Source organism: Anser anser (assembly GCF_964211835.1).
Source record: "Anser anser genome assembly, chromosome: 8".
Taxonomy (NCBI): domain Eukaryota; kingdom Metazoa; phylum Chordata; class Aves; order Anseriformes; family Anatidae; genus Anser; species Anser anser.
In genome coordinates this window covers 17,315,356-17,335,342 of record NC_139728.1, presented here as the reverse complement: position 1 = coordinate 17,335,342, position 19,987 = coordinate 17,315,356, and the positions used below count along the sequence as shown (strand labels likewise).

General features: G+C 45.7%; 1 protein-coding gene across 4 annotated transcripts in view; it reads right to left on the bottom strand.

Moving 5' to 3' along the window:
* Positions 1 to 19,987, bottom strand: part of DDAH1 (dimethylarginine dimethylaminohydrolase 1) — a 91,284-nt gene that overhangs the window by 4,692 nt on the left and 66,605 nt on the right. For 2 of the 4 annotated variants that reach the window (XM_083847229.1, XM_083847227.1), the window contains exons 2-5: positions 13,344 to 13,443; positions 12,107 to 12,180; positions 11,400 to 11,519; positions 301 to 444 (exon numbers count right to left, since the gene is read on the bottom strand). In XM_083847229.1, coding sequence (XP_083703355.1) covers positions 301 to 444; positions 11,400 to 11,519; positions 12,107 to 12,180; positions 13,344 to 13,434 — 429 coding nt within the window. In that variant the 5' untranslated portion in view covers positions 13,435 to 13,443. Of the gene's footprint in view, positions 1 to 300; positions 445 to 11,399; positions 11,520 to 12,106; positions 12,181 to 13,343; positions 13,444 to 13,550; positions 14,607 to 14,692; positions 14,920 to 19,987 lie in introns of those variants that run through there. The other 2 variants (XM_083847230.1, XM_083847228.1) reach the window with 2 other exon arrangements.

The following is a 19,987-nucleotide window of genomic DNA, read 5'->3' as shown; positions in this document are numbered from 1 at the left end:
GCCTTCTGTCTACAGCTCTCGAAAGGTTCACAAACAACAATACCGCAGCAAGGGGAACTGTTACTGCTCCCAGTTGTGCTGAAGTACCACCAGGGGCACAAGAGACAAAATTAAATCAGTAGTGGAGATGAGCATAGAGCCCAGGCCTGCCACCTTTCGGAAGCCAGTGCTTTTGCCCTCTGATTTTTTCCATGACAGGATATAACCCATTCTGGAAAGCACCGAATTTCAGCTCCCAGCGACTTCCCGGAGGGGCCAGGATGCTGGCGGTCTCCCAGCGACACTCAGCACCTCTCTCACCTTTGCGCTCTCCGGGTACTCCTCGGGGGCTCGGTGCAGCAGGACGTGGCCTTTGCTGGGAATGTTTAAGTAGATGCAGTTTGCGGCAGCATCATCGGGCACCGTCAGCTTGTCGTAGCGGTGGTCACTCATCTGTTGCATGGTCTGCCAGGAGACATGAAGTGCAGCTATTTAGACCAAACGCTTTAGAGGGGCCCAAACAAATGCAAGAACAGAGCCTTCAAAAAAGTGCTAATTGCGACTGCCAAGTCAGCCAAGAGCCATTTTCCTATGCAGCAAGTAAGGAGATCTCTCTTTATCTCTGCCTTCAGGGAAGAATCTACTAACCCTACCCAAAAAGAACAGTAGAAAACCTCTGTCAAACGGTTCCTGGAAATGGCAGGATTAAGCAACAAACAGTCCGTGGGCTTTTCCTGAAGGAATGCACATCGAGTATGCAAACCTCCCGCTCACTTTGACAGAAACTATAGGTGTTCAGCACCTTTGAGAAAAGCAGCCATCATTCAATATTTATAAAACGAGCGTGAATTAACACAAACAGGACAGGAACGGTTCCCAGCTTGGCTATCAGCCCAATCTTAATTCTTTTCAAGGACCTCCTTTCTGCCTTCCAAGCAGTTACTCTTTCACTAGCTAGGCACCTGTGCCGGGGCGCGAGAAGGCACGTCTGAGTTAATCCTCGTTCCCAAGGGGACGACACAATAACCTTGTCAGAACAGTAGAGCTGGTGGTTTTCAGAAGTTTCGTTTATAAATATAGGGCTCATACTCAAATTTGGATCCTGGCAGAATTTCCGAGACAGAGACTCTCAGCACACGAGAAGCCTGAGATCGCAAGTTTTGGATTAGGCTCAACTTTTTACTAAAGATAGAAAAAGCCTGGAGACGAGAAGCCTGGCTCCCCATTGTATCACTCCAGCTTTACACCAGCTTCTCTGACAGAGACCCCGAATAATGCAGAAGTGAACAAAGCTCAAAGCTTTGGCCCTACCCAGCGCCTAAGCAAATTCAAGTGTTTCAGTTTCTCTCCTAGCTCTCCTGCATTCCCACACAGATTTTTAAGCTTTTTTTTTTTCCAGCTTAAAATTACTCACATTAAAATTATGTGAAAAATAAACTAGCACTCTGTTCACAAAATTCTTCAACTAAATTTCCTTCTCAGGGAAATCCCGCAGATCTACATCACGTAGCTGAGAGCAAGCTTTGATCTTAGGCACAGTTATCTTCAAATTACTGGTAAGGTCATTTGTACTACTACTCATTCATAAAAAATGCCATATGGAACTGAATTATAACAACTGCATCTCCAACATATTGAGAAGCACCAAAACAACTCACGCTTCCACACAGCTACAGTAATTCCTTTATAGGTCTGGGTGCATTTTTCATGTTGCAGCCTGAGTCATCCACATCCCGTGGAGAACGTGGAAACTCGTACCGAAGAATGCAATGCATTCTTGAGGAAGCATTATCAGATTGTTATTTCTTGTTCCTTCTTAAGTCATGAATCTCTGCTGAGTTCCCAAGGTTACATCTACCTCCATAAAAGGTTAATGTGTTTTGCTGGGGAAAAATCCTTGCACCTTTCCTTTACCGGATGTATTTTTATTACTGCACTTACCATGTTTGACTTCCCTATTTATGAATTTGTTTCCGCTCCGTTGCCATGATGTATTTTTTTTTAAAGCTCTTCTCGACGCTGTAAGCATCCAGCAGCAGGTGACACGCCTGCACCCACTGCTGCTGCTGTCCCTGGTAACAAGTCTGCAGACTCGTCCTCTACCCACAGCCTCCCTTCCCTAAATAATCTTTTTAAGTCTGGATTAAGGAAACTTATTTATTAAATCCACACTGAAATACACGTAGTGGTAGACAAAAAGCCACTGCCTGGATTTCACTCAGCTCCCGAACAATTGTGCTTTCTCCAGTCCTTGTTGGTAACAGAATCCCATATTACCAGTTTTCTGTAGGAGCAGCTCATTCATCAAAAATACATTGTGACTCACTCTGAAACATTTCCATAAGAAATTATAAATTAGTTCTCAAACAGAAGGGTATGGACACATCTCCCATTCATTTGCTTCCACAAAACACTCCAAGTCGGAACACCCATAGTGAACAGAAACGAAGAACAAGTGCAAGGCTCTCGCTGTGCCACAGCAGACACAAACCAGCTTCAGGAAACCTGGGAGATGATGGCGAGGGCACGTTAGGAGGATTGCTTTCAAGATTAAAAAGCACAGAAGTGGTGGATGAATTAATTTGGGAACAAATGAAGAGAAAAAATGAGTAGAAAAATGAGAAAGAGAAGCATGGGATTTTGAGTACCCAGCTGCGGTAGTGGGGATGGGTTCTGTTAGCAACAACACTGCCGCAAGAAAGCATTTATTAGTAACTGGCAGTCTGACAATATAAAATTACTCTCTTCCTTGGCTTTTAAGATAAGAAGGAAATCATATTTGCAAGCTTTCATCCCTGTTATAACTATGTCTGCACGTTGAAATAAAATTCCAAAAACCAATTTGTTGAGAGCGTGCACAGGCAATAACACCCCAGACCTGTGCCACGGGGAGACTCTGAATCCAACAGAAATATGCTGATACGATGTAATCAGGTTATTTTAACCTGACCCACGGTCTTACATATCTCTATGACACAAACTCACTGCATAAAGTCACTGAGCACGTGCACCTGGCCAGACAGGACTACAAGGCAGAGAAAAAGATAAAAGCAAGGTTCTTTGATCATGTTTTCTATCAGATATACCCCCAAAATATGTATTTTTTGTTTTGGAAATGGCTAGTTTACAGAGACTATAGCCCTCGCGCAATGCGTTTGGGCTGGCTTTCTGCCCACAAACATATGACCAGCTATGTTAACAGTCAGGCATTTCCCGCATGCCTAGTTTTTCTGGGAATTTTCTTCAGCCCAGAGAGGGTAATTTTCATTGCACATTCTCTCAGCCCTTAGTCATGCTTTCCTTATGTTGAAGTCATTCGCATAGCCTAAAATGCCTTTTCTATAGTTTTTACAGTGTGTCCTCAGACAACTGAGGTAATGGATAAGCTAAATAATCCTAAATATGAAGCAGCATTATGCATGAAGGAAAAATGCGTATGTGTTCAGGGCCTATTATCGCTAGCTGAGCTGGGATGACCACATGCACATTTAAGGCAGGCCAGGCCCAGACACTTTGTCCCTCTAGGAGGAAGGCCCCAGCTGGAGCCCTGCTGCCATCCGGGACCTGCTCACATGCCGGTAGCTATGGGATGCAGCGACCAGCCCCACACCTTTTTACCTCCAGCACCCCATAAGCAAAGACAAACGCACAGCAACTGTTCTTCTTCCAACATGACAGCAAACACTGTATGTAAGAATGCCCGCATCACGTTGATAGAAAAAAAAACCTGTCAATTTTCAGGCTCTGATTTTAGTTTTAATTAGCCCTCCTTCCCTAGCCCTTGGCATTGAAGAGAAAAAAAACCCACAAACCTAAGCCCAATTCAAGTGCATGTAACTCCATACCCACAGGATCATTCCCCTCCTACATTCCATCCAGTTACCTTTCCTAAACCCTTCTAGTCACGGTATTCTTATATAAAAAACTATTTATGATATTTTTTCCATCCCTCCTCTCCTCATTCTTTCCAAGCATATCAAAGTTTTGCCTGTTTTACAGTGAAGCATAAGAAACATTTGGCCTGGGGTACAGAGCAAACTGGGAGATTTTAACCCAAGAGATTGAAAGCTGTGAGAAGAGATTAAGCTACATCAAGTCTTTGTCTGCAATGACGACAACTGGGGTGCAAATTGGGTGCTTTTTGGGGCACAGGGTGACCAACGCTGATGAGAAGAGTAACCCAGCAATAGGCAGTAACATCTCCCTCGCTTGGCTGGGCAGTCTGGAAGCACAGTGCGCTTCTCTTCTGCTTGGAGGAAGAACTACTTGTCTAGGAATATAAATCTTTGCTCACTACCAGGAAAATAACTCTGAGGAAGCAAGATGAAGCTCCTTGCCCTTAGAGTTACTCTGTTTTTTTGCACCAGAAGAGACAAAGAACAATTGATTCCCAACCTCCTTTTCCACACCATTCCTGGTTTTTACAGGCATCTATCATCCCCTCTTAGCTGTCTCTTTTCCAGGTAATAGTCACAGCTTGCTTAATTTGTCTCTTTATGCAAGATTCTGAGTATCTGTCCATCTATTACCCTTTTCCAAGTCTTTCCAGTTCTGCTTTTTTTTTTTTCTTTTAATGAAGGTATGGTGCATGCAAAAGGCATGTAACAGCCAACACACAGATGTACCACAGCTTTAACTGGTGGCGTAATGATGTTCTCCATTTGTCTTTCAGCTCAGATGACAATCTCAATTTCTTGATCAGATCTTATTTCTGTGGTAATGACCAGTCAGAGCACATTATTTCATATGTGAAGTTCACATTACCATTCTCCCAGCCCCATCACTTTACATTCATCTACACTGAATTTCATTCACTGTTTTATTGCCCTGTCTCTGCCTTTTAAGTTTGCTTCATCACATTTGGAAGAAATAATTGACACTGGAGCAAGAAAGCAGCAGCCTTGGGGTTCAACAGGAGAATGGGGCTGGGGAGCCATGCCGCGGTGTTACTCGCCGGGGTGCCGGCACCCAGCCCACACATGCACCATGTCATGAGATGTTTTCTGAGAGCTTCCTTAACGCAGCAGTGACAACAGCGACCGTGACCAGATGGACAGGAGGGGACAGGAGAGGGGAGCTGTTAGAGCCAGTGCTCTGTTCGAATGCCAGGATCTGTCAGGAGCATCACCCCAGGAAGGTGGAGGGGCCGGAGGGAGGACAGTAGGAAGGGGACAGCACAGCCAGTCTGGGCAGTGCAAATCACACTAGAAATGATCTGGGTGTTTTTGTCAGGAACACATACATCTCCCTAGAGATATAATATACTTAATAAAATATAAAAATAAACCCTGCAGATGCAAGCACAGGATCCCACGAGTACAACAGAACAAACGCACACCACACCTAATCCAAACCAGCCATGCCCCCAGTCGGCCACGGCCACGGCACCCAGTCTGCAGTGGGCGCGCAGCCAGCGCGCGGCTTTAATCTCCGTCTGCCCCCACATGTTCTCGGCAGCTGGGCTTTGGGCCCTTTCCTCCCTCCTGCGCCCTCCCAGTCATCTTTTCCAGAACACCGAGTTCTCTAAGACACCTCTCCCACCCTGGCCCACGGCGTGGCCTGGCTCTGGCCACCCCTTCCTTCACCTCACACGCGTGGCACCGCCCTGCCCCTCGCAACGCCTTGCGGCCCCTCACAGCGCAGTCACCCCGGCCCCTGCCCACGGCAGCGCCTCAGGGCCGCTGCGTCTTGAGGCAGGGAAGAGGAAGCAGCTAGCCTTTGCTGTTGCTCTCAGACAGACGCCTGCAGGACGAACATCCTGTCGTTTGGGACAGGAACCCAGGGAGAGAGCAGGCAAAGGAAAAATAAGGCAGAGGAATGCGAGTCCTCATTTACGCAAGTCGAATGACATCGTCTGTCAGCCTCTGACCCAGCGCCTGGTGATGACAAACGCACACGTAAAGTGACACTTGCCTCGCCTTTTGTAAAAACAAAACACAAACCAAAAAAAACAGCAACAAAAAAAGCAACAAAACAAACCAACACCAAATACAACACGTTATTCTATAAATACGCTTCTGAGTCTGTATCTTACAAAAGACTCAATTCTCCTGCCTGTATACAACTTGAACAACACTTACACTCAATTCAGCGCAGCAGATTCATTACAACATCCAACCTTAATTAAAAGAAAAGCACAAGTAGTTGCCTTTTTAAAACAGCAGGTCATCCGGTACCCGGTGAAGACCTGTGTCCTCTGAGACGCCATACACCCTTAATTCATGAAGTAATGGAAAATCAGAAGGAGCTGAAAGCATGCAACGTCTCACAGGACCTGATCCAGAGCAAGCAAATATGAGCTAAAGGAAAGTGCACAGAATCTTATAAATTGACTAATTTTCCTACCTATAAGGCTGAGAGCACATGCCCTTTTTTTTTTTTTTTTTTTAATTATTTTAAGGAGCAGGTTGTCAATTGTTCTCTGGATTTCACTAACTTCTTTGCTGCTGCATTATACAAGTCAGGATTCATCTGCACTTTCTGCTAATTCCCTACCTGAAGTCATCCTCCTTGGGTTATTAATATTAGTAATCATTTCCACAGCAACCCTTTGTGATATCGTAAATAGAGGATTATGACTTCATGCAGGGAATAAGCAGAGGCACAAATGATGAATTCTTAAGGAATAAGAGATAATGTGCTCATGCAAACTTCTGCATTACTAGAAGAGAAAGCCACTGTACAGACAATAGCTGGAGCAGCTCTGGATGAGCCTTTTAGTATTGCCCAGGGAGTAGGGGCTGCTTTGTAAGCACACGAGATATATGACCTTTTCTTCTAGGTGCCCATTCTGGAGACGCTTCTGTGGCTGAGCTGGGAAGCCCAAAGCTTTTACGCAGGCACTACATCCCTGCTGTAGTGCAGGTGAACAGCATTCTGCTTCTTAAAGCTGGCACACGCTGCAGGGACTTGAGTTACCCAAGACAGAGTAAGAAAAAGAGGCATTTAATCACAGGGATAGGGGCAACTCTGCCAATGCTATAAAAACTTCTTGTGCCCAAGTCTTTAAAAGCATGGCTGTGATCGCAGCTTTGGATACAGACTAGTTGGCCTAGCTGCCCAAAAGAGATTTCTTTCTACTGTGTGCTTACGATGTGATTTTCATACAAATTCCTTGACTTCTGTCAAAACAGAGGGGCTGCATTTGTAATAACGTCCTCCAGGGAACGCTCCAGGAGATGAACGAACAGCTCCACTCCCCACAGAAGATACTGAACGGAAGAGTTGATAACAAGGCAAAGCAATAAAGTCCAATCTTTTATTCAAAGGGAGAAAAAAAGACAGGTATTTACTCTAGTCAGAGTACTCCAGTACTGTACCTGCTCTGATACTCTCCTGATCATAAAGAAATCTCATTGACTAGCGAGGTTGGGGCACCAGGGAGCAGCTCCACATGCAGGTGTCTCCAGCACACTGGGTCCCACACAGGCAGCTCTGCTGGGGGAAGCGAGCGGAGGGGAGCCTGGCCGTGCTCACTGCTGTGCCTTGTCACCCGGCCATACTGCTCACAGCCCAGACATCGCCCGGCCACGCTGCCTCGCGCTTGGCAAAGGGCAACCTCACTTCCCAGCAGGAGAATTTTCAGGATTTAGCATACGGAGAGAGCACAGACAGGAGTGTCAGCGCACACTGGGGCACTGATCCATTGCAATCCTAGAGTTTGCCTTTGCTGCTGAAACTGGACCTGACTGGGCCCCAGGCTGGCTCCCGCTCCTCTGCTGTCCCAGCCGGAGCCCCCGCTGCGCCCCTGGGTGCCGACAGCGGGGAGCAGAGCGTGCACCAGCAGCACTGCCCGGCGCCAGCCCAGACACGGACTCCTCGCGCTTATGGTCAGGGCCCCAGCCAGAGCCTCCAGCAATGCAGGATCAGAGCCCAAAGGCGACACGTTTGGAGAACTCCTGGCCTCACTGAGGGAACAGAAAAAAATTCGCCCCAGGCTTTATCTGCCCAACAACCACGGCAAACATTCAGTGACAGAATTATGAACGGGGTTAACTGCAAGAAGGAATTAAATGCATGCTGCAAGCAGCAGAGGGAAGTTAACATTTCAGATGTGAAATCAGGACAGGCCACGGTAGTTTCTGTACTTAATTTGTCTCTCTCTTTCACCCAGTTTCCTTAAGCGTCTCTTTTCAGCTGCAGCCCAAATAAATATTCTGTACTTGCCAGAGTCTGAAGTGGATTTCATGGTTAAAATGTCACTTCTGATTTATTATCTGCTTCTAGCATGTGCTCTCTAATCCTAAAACCTGTACACTCATTTTATAGTTCACTTGCAGTGCTCTCCGTTACACTCATGATAAACAGCACTCTGCCAGACTTGAGCACCAGATGTCATTTCTTTTTCTATTTTCATGGAATCATATGGATACATGAGTAGCACCAGCAAGAACAATCAAGAAAAACTGCTGTCTTTCAAACAAGACTGCTAGTAGAAAAAAAAAATCCTATTTTAAATATAAAATGTTAGTCTAGCATGACACAGCAGCTCACTTGTTGCCCACCAAGACACCCTACAGAACAAAACCAACTGGACTACCACAGGTGCTCAGAAACATCATCATCTTTCTTGTACAAAAGCATTTCCAGAGCAGACACGAAGGATGGCATCGACAAAGCCAAGGCTTACCACAAGGAGCCATCCAGCTAAAGGAGCAGCACTCAGGGCTGCCACAGGCACTGACTTGGTAGGAGCTCAGGGGACTGCACGGCCGCACAGGCTGCGAGGAGAGGCGGACAGGCACTGCTATTGCTCCATCAATCAGCCCAAAGTCAGGCAGCAGCTTTTAATTCTGAGGATCAGCACCTCATAGAGATCCTAAGGCAGTTTTATTTCCACCAGGGTGTGAGACACTGATTACCAACTGATTATTTTTTTCTTCAGAGGGAAGCGAATAAATACAAAAATCACTTAGGTCAAAAAGCAAGAATTCAAACATTAGACAAAGCTATGGATATGCAGCACGACCATTCCTATCATTTCAGAGGGAGATGCTTTACTCACTTCTTTTCATATAATTTCTTTCAAGAGAAACCCAGCTCACAGAGTGTGACCAAATATAACCCTTACACACACGTGAACATGCTGCTCCGTCTCTGATGCACAGAAATACACTGAAAACTGACATAATTGATTTTCTTTTAAACAACAAACTGCTAGGTTACCTTGTTATTTAGGGTATTCTCTTCAAAATGTATCTGCTTTTCACTGCGCCTTGATTAATGGTGCTATCTGCTCTATTTGACGGCTAGTTATCAGCATCATTTAATCAGCTTATACAAAAAATATGTTTGGCTACAATAGCTGAAGTTATGCACTGCAACACGATTAGCCGAGCTGTGCAAAAGGCTTTAATCAAACTGATGAGTTCTCAGATTAGTCCTGGCTCAAGTTCAAATTGCAGCTCTGAGTAACCAGTATTGTACTTGAATTTTGCTCATGTTTATAAACACTCTACACAAGAGTATGGTTGTCTGGATATCTGCAAACTTCATCAGGCTGCAGCTCACGAGGCATTTTGAGTCTGAGCCTGAATATTTGGGATAGTGCATATTTCACAGGGAAAGACACAGGGCACTTTCCATCCCAGACTAAATCAATCTCACGGCATCAGGAACATCAGACCTTTTCAACCAAAGCCATTTGTCATAAGTTCCTCAGGGGAGAGCAGAGGTCGATGTGGCTGGGAACACGCTCCCAGAGCTGCACACGGTGATTTGTAATGAGACAGTAACTTCCTGAGGTCGTTTAAATGAATGAGCAGACTTACAGCCACTCTGAGCCGTGTAGAAAACCCAGGGACCATCCTCCTGTTTCACAGCTCCCCTAAGCTTACGCTCATCAAAGCAATTAGGCTGCTACCCTATTCCCTCCGTGGCTGTCAGGCTACAAATCCAACGCAGCCAGGATTGCATTTTCCTCTCTTCCCCTCCATAATTCAAGCAGCGTCCAGCAGGGGAGATCCTGAGCAGATTTGAAACATTGGTATTATATCAGCTGGGCACCGAGTCATTTTAAATCTTGAACTATCACAAGATGGAAAAGAAACAAACAAACAACAAATCTCTGCTGAGCTCTGATAGAATAAATGATCCTGTTGGGAAATGTAAAGTCTTGGGATTATGCCCATGAAGAAGATCTATATAAACCTGAAGAGCAAATGTGCAAGGAAATATCTCTGCATGGCAGTAAGAATGAGAACAGGCCTCCATCTTGCAGACAATTAAGGACATTTTTAAGTCAGTGTCACGTTTTAAAGTTGGTGTCAGTAGCTTGCTGAAGCCAAGGAGGTGTTCAAGACATGCAGGATGGGTTCCAAAGCTCTTTCGGAACAAGACTTCAGAGTTATTTATTACGTCCATAGTAAATGTACTGCACGTAGCAGATACAGATCAGTAGCCATGGGCACCCATAGCAGTGCTGTTCCTTAAAATAATTTATGCTTTATAATCAGAGCAAGAGATATAAGCTGCATTTAAACTGAAAGGGCTTCAGAGGGCTATCTCACTATAGTTAAGTAGAGCTATCTCCACCCTTCCCCATCTGTAGCTGGCTTCCTCCAAGCATTACTGATCACATTGCATCAAGGAGGCTTTGGCAAAACCTAACAGGTAAGCAAGTCTGCCAGCAAAGAGACCCAGATTCACAAGGCCCCCTTAAAGGCTCAAACCCACCCCTCCTCCTTTAAAGGGAAGTGTTCAGAGACTCCATGAACGGCAAGGCTCGGATGACAACTCCCTTTCTGCTGAAGCCATCCTGCTACGAAAGCCTGATGTGAGCAGGGAGGAAAAAGTGAGCAGAAAGGAACCTGACTCTGCAGCCACCCAATGGAGGGATGGGGAGTCCTGCGCCCAAGTCCCTGTGGCTGGAGTTACATACTGATTTTATCCAGAAATCCTACACTGAAAAAACGTACACGCAGGCCACCTTTACAACAGGGACCATGCCCCTTTCCCTCCTCCTTCAAGCCAAACCTTTTACTTCTCTTCCGGCAATTTTAAAAGCCACATATTCTCACAGCAACATCTGAAGTAAATACAGAATCACAGAATGGTTTGAGTTGGGTGGAACCTTAAAGCTCCAGTTCCAACCCCCAGCCACAGGCAGGGACACCTTCCACTAGACCAGGTTGCTCAAGCATCTCCTGCTGCCTTGATAGTATCTCTTTCCTCCCTCCTATCACCAACCTGTCACATTCAATCAACAAAACTGTAAATAATAACCTGCGTATTCCATTTTATAATTTAATGTAGATAGCTTAAGCTAAATTAATGTCACTGTTCTCTTACCTGATATAAACATGTACTGATTTCCTATTTCACTGATCTATATCTATTTTAAAATTCCAGCAACCTTGAGCAGTGATTAAAAACAAACAAACCAAGTTTGCTGGTTAAAGAAAATTTTCTTACTGCTTTACCTTGAGGGCTTTCTGTGCAGCTTCACTTGATCCAATAGCAATCAGGTTTGGTCCAGCCATGCTGCAAAAACTCTTCAGGTGCAAAGAATCATGAACAGGGACTGTGGAGACAGCATAATCCTGTACGGGATCAAAGAATGGTTGCTATAATTATTCTTAATTTGTCCTATTTTCATAATTATATTGAGACATTCGATAATTAATTGTACTCTCTGCAAATTAACAATAGCAACATGTCCCGGGGCATACTGTCAACTGTTTAAGTACAACATACCTCTCTGGACCAGTGTGTCTTATGCACTAGAGTAAAATCCAGAACATGTTTCATAATACTATTGTTGCAACTGTAAAGCAATGCATTAAAATGCATAATTAAACAGTATGTACATAAAAACTCTCCAGGGACGAGCATTAAGAACATGGTGCTGATACATGAGAACATTAAGAACATGTCAATATGCTCTCAGATAATAACAGCCTCCCACTCTCCAAATTACTTCTATGCAGTGATCCCTCACTTCAGATCTAACTTCATCATCTGTCTCTTTAAAGGACATTCAAACCTTTTCATTAACTTCTGCATTTTTTAAAAAGAAATTCTAAACAAAGCACTTAAGAGTATGACAAGTGTCTTGTCCAGTATAATTTTTCAACTGATCCAACGGATGATAGCTTGTATTTCCTGTGGCATGAATGAATTTACAAACCTTAAACGTGTCAGCCAGAATTTCTGCACCACGTTGATTTGTCCGCTTGGAAAGACCCACAAAAAATTCTCTGCCTGGAATGAAAAAATGAAGCACAAAACAATTACAGCTTTTTTTTTTTTTAAGCTGAAAAAAAAAAAATCACATCAGCTCTTCTGTCAAACAAGCAGATTTTAAACCAGGCCAACTTTAGAGACATTTTGAGGCAATCTTTAATATAAGTTCCTATCTTTCTCTTCTTAGTAAATAGTAAAGCTGAAAATTCAGCTTAAACGTATGCAACCTGCAATCGTGAGCCGATAATTTAAAGCAATTATCTTTTTCCAGAAGATGTGTTTTGCTAGGAGCATAAATAGCTTCCTCTCCTAAAGCCCTGCAATGGTCATTGACTCAGGAAAGAGAACAGCTGGGCTGGATTAGTACAGTGCTGATTGACCATTTCCCCCTCCCTCTGAGATTTCCTCTGGTCTCAAGGCAGCTCTGCAGATGCTGGCACCCTCAAGCTCCAGAGGAAATCAATCGGTGCTGGATCTGCGCTGCGTTAGAAAGGCCTTCCTTCTTGGCCTGCCTCTTCTGAGACCCTTCCTTCCCCTCTGTGAGCTAAGGCAAGCAGCCAGTCTGCTGTGATGCTGATCAAAATGAACAGGCTCATTCAGCGCAGGTGGGGAGCAAGCGTATACGCAGCTGATGTGAGAAAATGCCTAATGGGCTTAATGACACAAAAAACACTGTCAGGATCTTCATCCTTGAAGTCAACCATGCATATAAGTTGTCTAGCATATGACATCTGGCAGGCAACTCCGCCACTTTCTGCATAAACTAAAATGCACTTCTTGTATTTGATTCGTTGAACCAGTGACAATTGTCTGCATCAAGCCCTTACAATTCCTGAAAATGAGTCTGTGTGAGCATAGCTGCTTGTAATAAGAAATATGAAACAACTGCAGGCAGCTGACTATTGAAAGCATTTTTCTTATTGGCATTTTACAAGCTAAAATAAAATTTGTATGCACAGTACTGCTCTTTGTACTGTGTGTACTGCTACTTCATTTACTCAGACATTAGGCAGGACATTGAGGGTTGCACTGAAAACTAATCTCTCAGCTACCTGTGTGACATTTAGCAAACAACTGATTTAACAAGCCACGTGAACAACATTTTGTTACGCAGACAACAGATAACATGCTGTCTTCTAGGCAGCTGGAATATTTAAACAGCAAATTTACTACCACTGTACCTGTAAATAAGACGTCTCCGCCATCCAAGGTTGCGTTTTCATCGACCATCTCTACTATATTGAGGTTAAGACTTTCTAGTACTCTCTTCATGGCTTCAACCTGTGTAAGAAAAAGTTGTTTAGATCAGACTTTGTCTGTATCACTGAAAAACTTAAAAAAACAAAACAAAACAAGAACACAAAAACCAAACACAACTCAAACCCTACCTGAAATGCATATCTTTAATAAAAATCAAAGCTCTTTAACACACCAAGAGCAAGATGGACAGCAGAGCCCCTTGTGTCCTTGTGTCAACGTCCCTTCAGTCAGAGAAAAAAACTGAAATCATTGTGTGTCCATTTTCTCTATAGTTTTCCAGCTTTCCTGAGAACTAGTTCCCCCTGCATTTCTAAGCTACCACACTAGAGCACCGCAAGACCTGTCATTTCGGTGTGTCTCTGTGCATCTCTCATTTCTGCCTGTTGTCCGTGCGGCTGCTCGCTGCGAGGCCGTGTGCGTAGCACGAAGCCCAGGGCTGCCCCAGCCCTTTTCCCACTGACCGGTGTCCGGAACAGAATTGGGGAGTTCAGCTTTCCCGTGTTTCTTCTGTCCCATGAGGGCTGCTAAGGATGCTGAGTGCAGAAGCTGCTCCCACAGTGTCATGTCTTTGGCCATCCATAAGAGGGGTTAACGCGCGTTATGTTCAAGCACCATTGTCTTGGTGCCCTGTAAACCAAAAGAAGCGCCCCCACACAACCAACAGCTCACCAAAGCTTATGACTACGCCTGGCAAAATATCAGCGTGAATATTGCCTCACCCACAGGAACGTGCAAACTCTGGTCCCGCAGGGCAGCACCTCCGTGCTCAGCGAAACCTCCTCGCCGTGGTTAACCAGAGCATTAACACGTGGAAGATGCAGCGAGGGCCTGTTAGACAGTGCTGAGTTTTGTATGTCCGTTACCTTTTTAACACACTACATTAAGCATTTCTAGACGAAACACGGGAAGCTAAAACAGGTGACACAGTAGCTGTCCTGCAGCACCACGCACCAACAGTGGCAATGCTGGCAGCACTGCGACTTGGGCCCCCAGCCACGCCTGTCACAGCAGGGAAAGCAGTCTCAGAGCAATTGCAGCACGTTGCACGGCTGTCGGGCCTTCATAGGAGCAGTGCTGACTTCAGGGAATAAGGGAAGGGGCAGATGCAGTCCACCTAAACCCACTTTTGCTGCTCATTTTCCACAACTCAGTTACCTGGCACCTGTGTCGCCCCCCCAGCCCCGAAGCGCCGGCAGAGCAGGCTGGTCTGCAGGGACTGCCAGGCAGCTGACGTAGGGATGTAAGGGATGCACCGGGGTTGGCATCTTACCAAGGATCCGATGTGCTCTTTGCAGGTACCTCTTCCTCTAGCCCATTCGCACTGCCCAGTCACTTTACAGACAAAGCACAAGCACACTGCTGAAGCACGAGGCTCGGTTCGAGGCTGAGTGGGATGAAGGCAGGTCTCTGCGCCACCTGCAGCACGCTCACAGGTTAAACGGCAACACAGAGCTGCACCCAGGAGCTTCCCCAGACCGAGGGACTTGTCCTCCCTGCTTTGTCACGCAGTCTGGAGCGAGCCTGAGGCACATCCTTTACAGCTACTGATGTTTCTTTTTGATCCTCTCTTTCACTTGATGCTAGAATGACTTCATCTTTGCACTCAAGTCTCCAGGCATAGCAGTAAGCTTCACCTTTCTTGGTCCTGCTGCTCCATCTCCAGTGATCTTTAAAATTAGGTTTAAGAGGAGGACTGGACCCATGTGGTATTTTAAAAATCAATGTGAAGCAGCTGAGTTACAATTGGAAAATGGTCTGTTGTACAAAACCTGCAACCTTTCTTAACATCCGTGTGCTCTCTGATACCAAGATTTCTTTTGCCTGTGAAGCCCAGCTGCGTGTACCATGCTGGCGCTTATGAACCGTGAGACCCCCAAAGAAGAAAGGATAATACAGGGCATAATACCATTGTGCCATGCTACAGGAAGGCTCCCAGGCCAAGAGCACACAAACTGACTGCGTTGTGCCAGAGCAAAGCGGACCAGCCAACTAAAGGCTGGGCACGAGGATACCCTCGCACACCTACGCCGGGCATTAAGGCAGCACAGACCTGCCCTACCTCCCTTCTGCAGGGAGAGCCAAAAGCAGAAGTTCCCCTTTGCCACAGGAAGGCATCTGAGAGGGGCAACGTCTGTGCAATCTACAGAGAGGGGGAACAGGGAGGACCTGGATGAGCCTTGGTGCAAGGCAGGCAGGCAGGCAGAAAGCTCGTGTCCATTGTTTTAACACATTTAATGGTCAGAAGGAGACATTAATGAGGAGAGCAAAGCAGCACACATCTTGACTAGGCGAGGGGGTACAAAAGACCCAGGGTGGGTGCATCTGAGACCAGAGCTCCACCTGGGCTCCCCCTGGCAGGTGGGAATTTGACCTGAGCACTGCAGCGATGCAAACTCTTGCACTGCCCTGAGAAGCAGCCCCGAAGCCAGCAGTCACCTCGCAGAGGTGAGCAGGGAGGTGGCTGCAGGCAACGAGGCCGGAGCGTGTCCACGGCTCCACGGGGCAGGCAGCAGCACCCAGGCCCTGCGCCAGCACGGGCTCGGAGCCCTTCTGCTAGAGGACCAATTAAGCAAAGGGCCCGGCTAATGAGGACAGTGAAAGGTAAATACCGACTTCAGAGTTGTCATTTCAGCCATGTGCGTTTTAATTACCAGGCGCTGATCACAATTTAACCACCAGGCTACGTCAGAGATGCCTCGAATTGTTTCTTTATTTGATTTGCAGGGGTTGATGCAGCTGTGGCACAGACATTAAGGAAAGTTATCACATCTGTAAGTTGTCCAAAATCACCGAAAACCAGTTTAATTTGCTCTGTGATTGTTCCAAGCCTTGCAGATATACATAAAATGCTCAAGATGTTTTTCTCCCAGGGCTGTGCTCATTTTAACTTACAAAACCAAATTTAAACAAATAAAATGACTGCCATGTAAATAGCTGGATCTTTTTTCCATCATGGGTGTTTATGAATTCAAGTTTATGGTTCTCTATTTTGTGGGGTTTTTAAGCAACCAGTAAAATTTCCTAGAGTTTTAATTGGAAAGTGCTGTTCACACATCTGGTGACATATACTAGGAATCTCTTTCAATATCCGCAGCTTACGTAAAATAAAAAGAAGTCTCAAGTTACTGTTGGTTTTTTATGCGAACAACACCAGGAGCTTCATTCAGTAGAAGCAGAAATGGAAGAAGGAGCACAAACTGAGACACAGAAGATCAGAGGGAAGACTTAGCATTATCAAAAAAGACTACTGGGAAAAGAGGATTTGTAAATACAGGATCCTGGAAAAACAAAACCAAAAATGACCAGCCCTTCTGCTTTTGCACATAGTTGATTTTCATGCACGGGGAGAGCGCAGACTTGCATCACCCCCACCACACCGACATCTTCAACGCAACGCTACAGTCCCCAGCAGGCTCTCCGATACAGCATGTTCAGGGTAAGTACTCGCCACCAAAGACACCCGACCTGCATCACTCAGCGACGGGGTTAATAGGTGGTAAAGTCCATGCAAGTTACTCGAGTCTGTATCTCACTATTGCAAAAGGGAATCAAGAGCTTGGCTCCATCCTTGAGCCTTCGTGAAAGCGTTCCCAAATGAGGAAGGATTGTGTCACTTCTCAGCGCAGCTCCTGCGCAGAGAGAACACAAGGTGCCATCTCTAGCTGATGAGGGACAAGCGATCATTATCCTCAAGTGAAAAGTTCAAAATAGGGATGCAGGAAACGGGTTCGTACAGAGCCCTCTACCCTCCTTGTGTTTTGTTCTCCCAAAGCAACCGATCCCAGTTCTTCTGAAGCATGAAGTCTTAATGCATATTGGTGGGATTTTACAATGAATTAAAGACTAAGTCACGGAGCTAGCTTTGATTTTGAATGCATAACCACCTCTTGCTTTTTTTCCCAGGAAAGAACTGAAGAAAGGTAGACGGACAAAGTCTTCTGTAAAGCCACGTTACCCAGGAGACAGCTGTAAAATACATTAAGCGTTTAGACATGAACTGACAAGTGTATTCACTATGAGGAAGAATTATCATTTATTTTTTTCAAAATAGCCAAAAAGAAAAGTCACCTTCCCTCACTTTATCTCCTTTATTTGAAAAATAAAACCCCAGGTAGTCAGAATTGTATTGCACAAAGAAAACACTCATCTGTATCGCTTAAGATTCCTGTATCGTATTATCTCAGGTCAGCCTAAGGTTTGTAACACAATATTGGGTTTTATTGTAAACGTAGCCATTAGTACATCAGATGAGTGTTAAAGCTTGTATGCTTTGTGTAGTGATATTTTTTCTAATAAGCACATTCCTGGTGTGAGACGGGATGTGTCTAATCCATAACAAAGCTGATGGAGAGAGAATGGACTTCAGCCAGCTCAGTTCTGTTTCAAGGAAAGAGGACAATAACTGCGTTTGACATTTATAAGAATCTAATTTCCTCGTGCTTTACAAATGGAGCTCATTACCCGCCGGACTGCTGGTTCCACCAATTACTGTAACTGATGTGCTGGGATTTTTCCTTCTCTATATTACTATTTGATGCACTCCAAACAGAGGCTGTTTCCTTAATTATTTACTGCTATTCTGTGCGCTAACCACATTATGAGATTTATGTTATTGACAATAAGAAGGAAATGATCTTTTTGAGGGACAGTGGAAACAAGGAAATGATTTTGCAAGAGGGGCCTGAAGCCAGCTTTGAGCACTCCGCTACGAACCATGGCTCATCCCAGCAAAGAGGCCAGCAGAAAAGATGCCTGGCTAACACCTGGGCTGGGTGCTGGGACTTAGGCAGCGCATCCCTGAGGCTCTGAAATGCCACTGGGTGCAGGGGCACAGCTGGATCTGGGCAGAAGCTGCGCGTGGTACCAAATGAAGCGTTCCTTAATGACTCCAATTACCCGTCTGCATTTGTCTCCGAGCTCTCAGTGAAAGAGAGATGTCTGCGGATCCATTTCAAATGAAAGGATGCAAAGAGATTCAGAAAGCAGAAGATCATCCTATGAACCAGATATTAAATTAGGTTTCTGAAACAGCAGAGTCCAGCTTTAAGTGCTAACAGCTCGGTTCTCTGGAGACCGCAGCCCTAACAGAAAGGACTCGCAGCCCAAGAAACACTACTGCATTGTCTCCTGAAATTTTACATCCACCACCAATTTCTTCAGCACGGTAAATCACAATTATTGGATTTCAGTCTCCACTTCATTGTGTTTTAAACTGTCATTTATAGCCATGCAAAGCAAATGTCAGACTCAATATACGCAAAATTTGGGCTACGATATCTCTGAGGTGACTATTTCTGGAGCCATTAGTTCCGAGTTCATGAAGTGCCACTGTCAATATATAATGCATTTTTCAGCAAGGCTCCAAGTGAGGACTATAAATAGAGAGGGACAAATCCGGGGCCAGGGAAGGGTAGACTTCAGTTTTGCAAAACCAGATACCAGTGTTGGTCTTGATCCAGATCCTCACCTGTCTGAATCTGCTGTTTGGACATGAGGAAAGTCTGTCTCCCCCCGACGATAAGCACTGCCATTCTGGGCTTGCAGAGGCTTCAAAGAAAATAAAGCAGCACTGTAATAGTTTTGAGCTTTTTTTTTTTTTTTAAAGAATAACCCAGTACTGGTTATTTTCTTGTTTTAAATAGGTCAGATACACACCCTAGTGCGTATTGATCTCACAAATCAGTGGGATGTGGGTTATGGCAGAGTTTCCGACTCCTGTTTCCAGCTCTGTTGACACCAGAAAAGGCCCTGGCTTTGAGACGTCAGCCGGGAAGCAGTGGAAGAACAAGACGCTCCAGAGCTGCTCTTCGAAGCAGATCAAATCACAGAAGAGTTATGTGCAAGACAAGTAACATCAGCTCCATCCCAGCAAACAGGCTCCAGCACAGCCTGGTAAGGACGCCCTGTACCTGCCATCGCCTCCCGTGCCAGCTGAAGGACTGCAGTCTGCCTTGGCAAGTGATTCTTTGCCCTTTCCACCCACGCAGGGCCTTTGTGTCCACCCCCCCCTCCTTCAGGAAGGGGAGGCGAGGTGAAGACCTGCAGCTAGCTGCTCGGCATCACGTTACGGGGTGACACGGGGTACGTGTGCCTGAGGTACCCCTACCGAACCCACCCAAACTGCTCAGTTCAGAGCCCCCAGAGCACAACGTGCCCAAACCAGACGGCACGTCGCTGTGCGTGGGCAATGCGGTGCTGCTTCAGAACACCCAGAAAAACCTTTTCAGGGCTTTCCCTTTTCAGGGGTTTTAGTGAACCCTGCCCCTTCAGTGCCCTAGCAATGTGGAGCTGTGGGGCCAGGCCTGCACGTGGGCTCCTTCCTCCCCCTCCCCCGTGACCACTTCTCCTCACGCGGACAAGGCCACAGTGGGGACAAGAAGGAACACCGAGGTATTCCCAAGCTATGTCCTCGAGCAGAAAATAGCTTGTCCATTGTCCCCAGTACACAAAGCCCACCAGGTACAGGTACAGCTTTTGGCAGGGTTTGGGTAGTTCCTGAACCACGGAGTTCAGAAAAGGCCACACGGATAATTACCCCGTTCATTATTGCCCACACGCTGCTTAT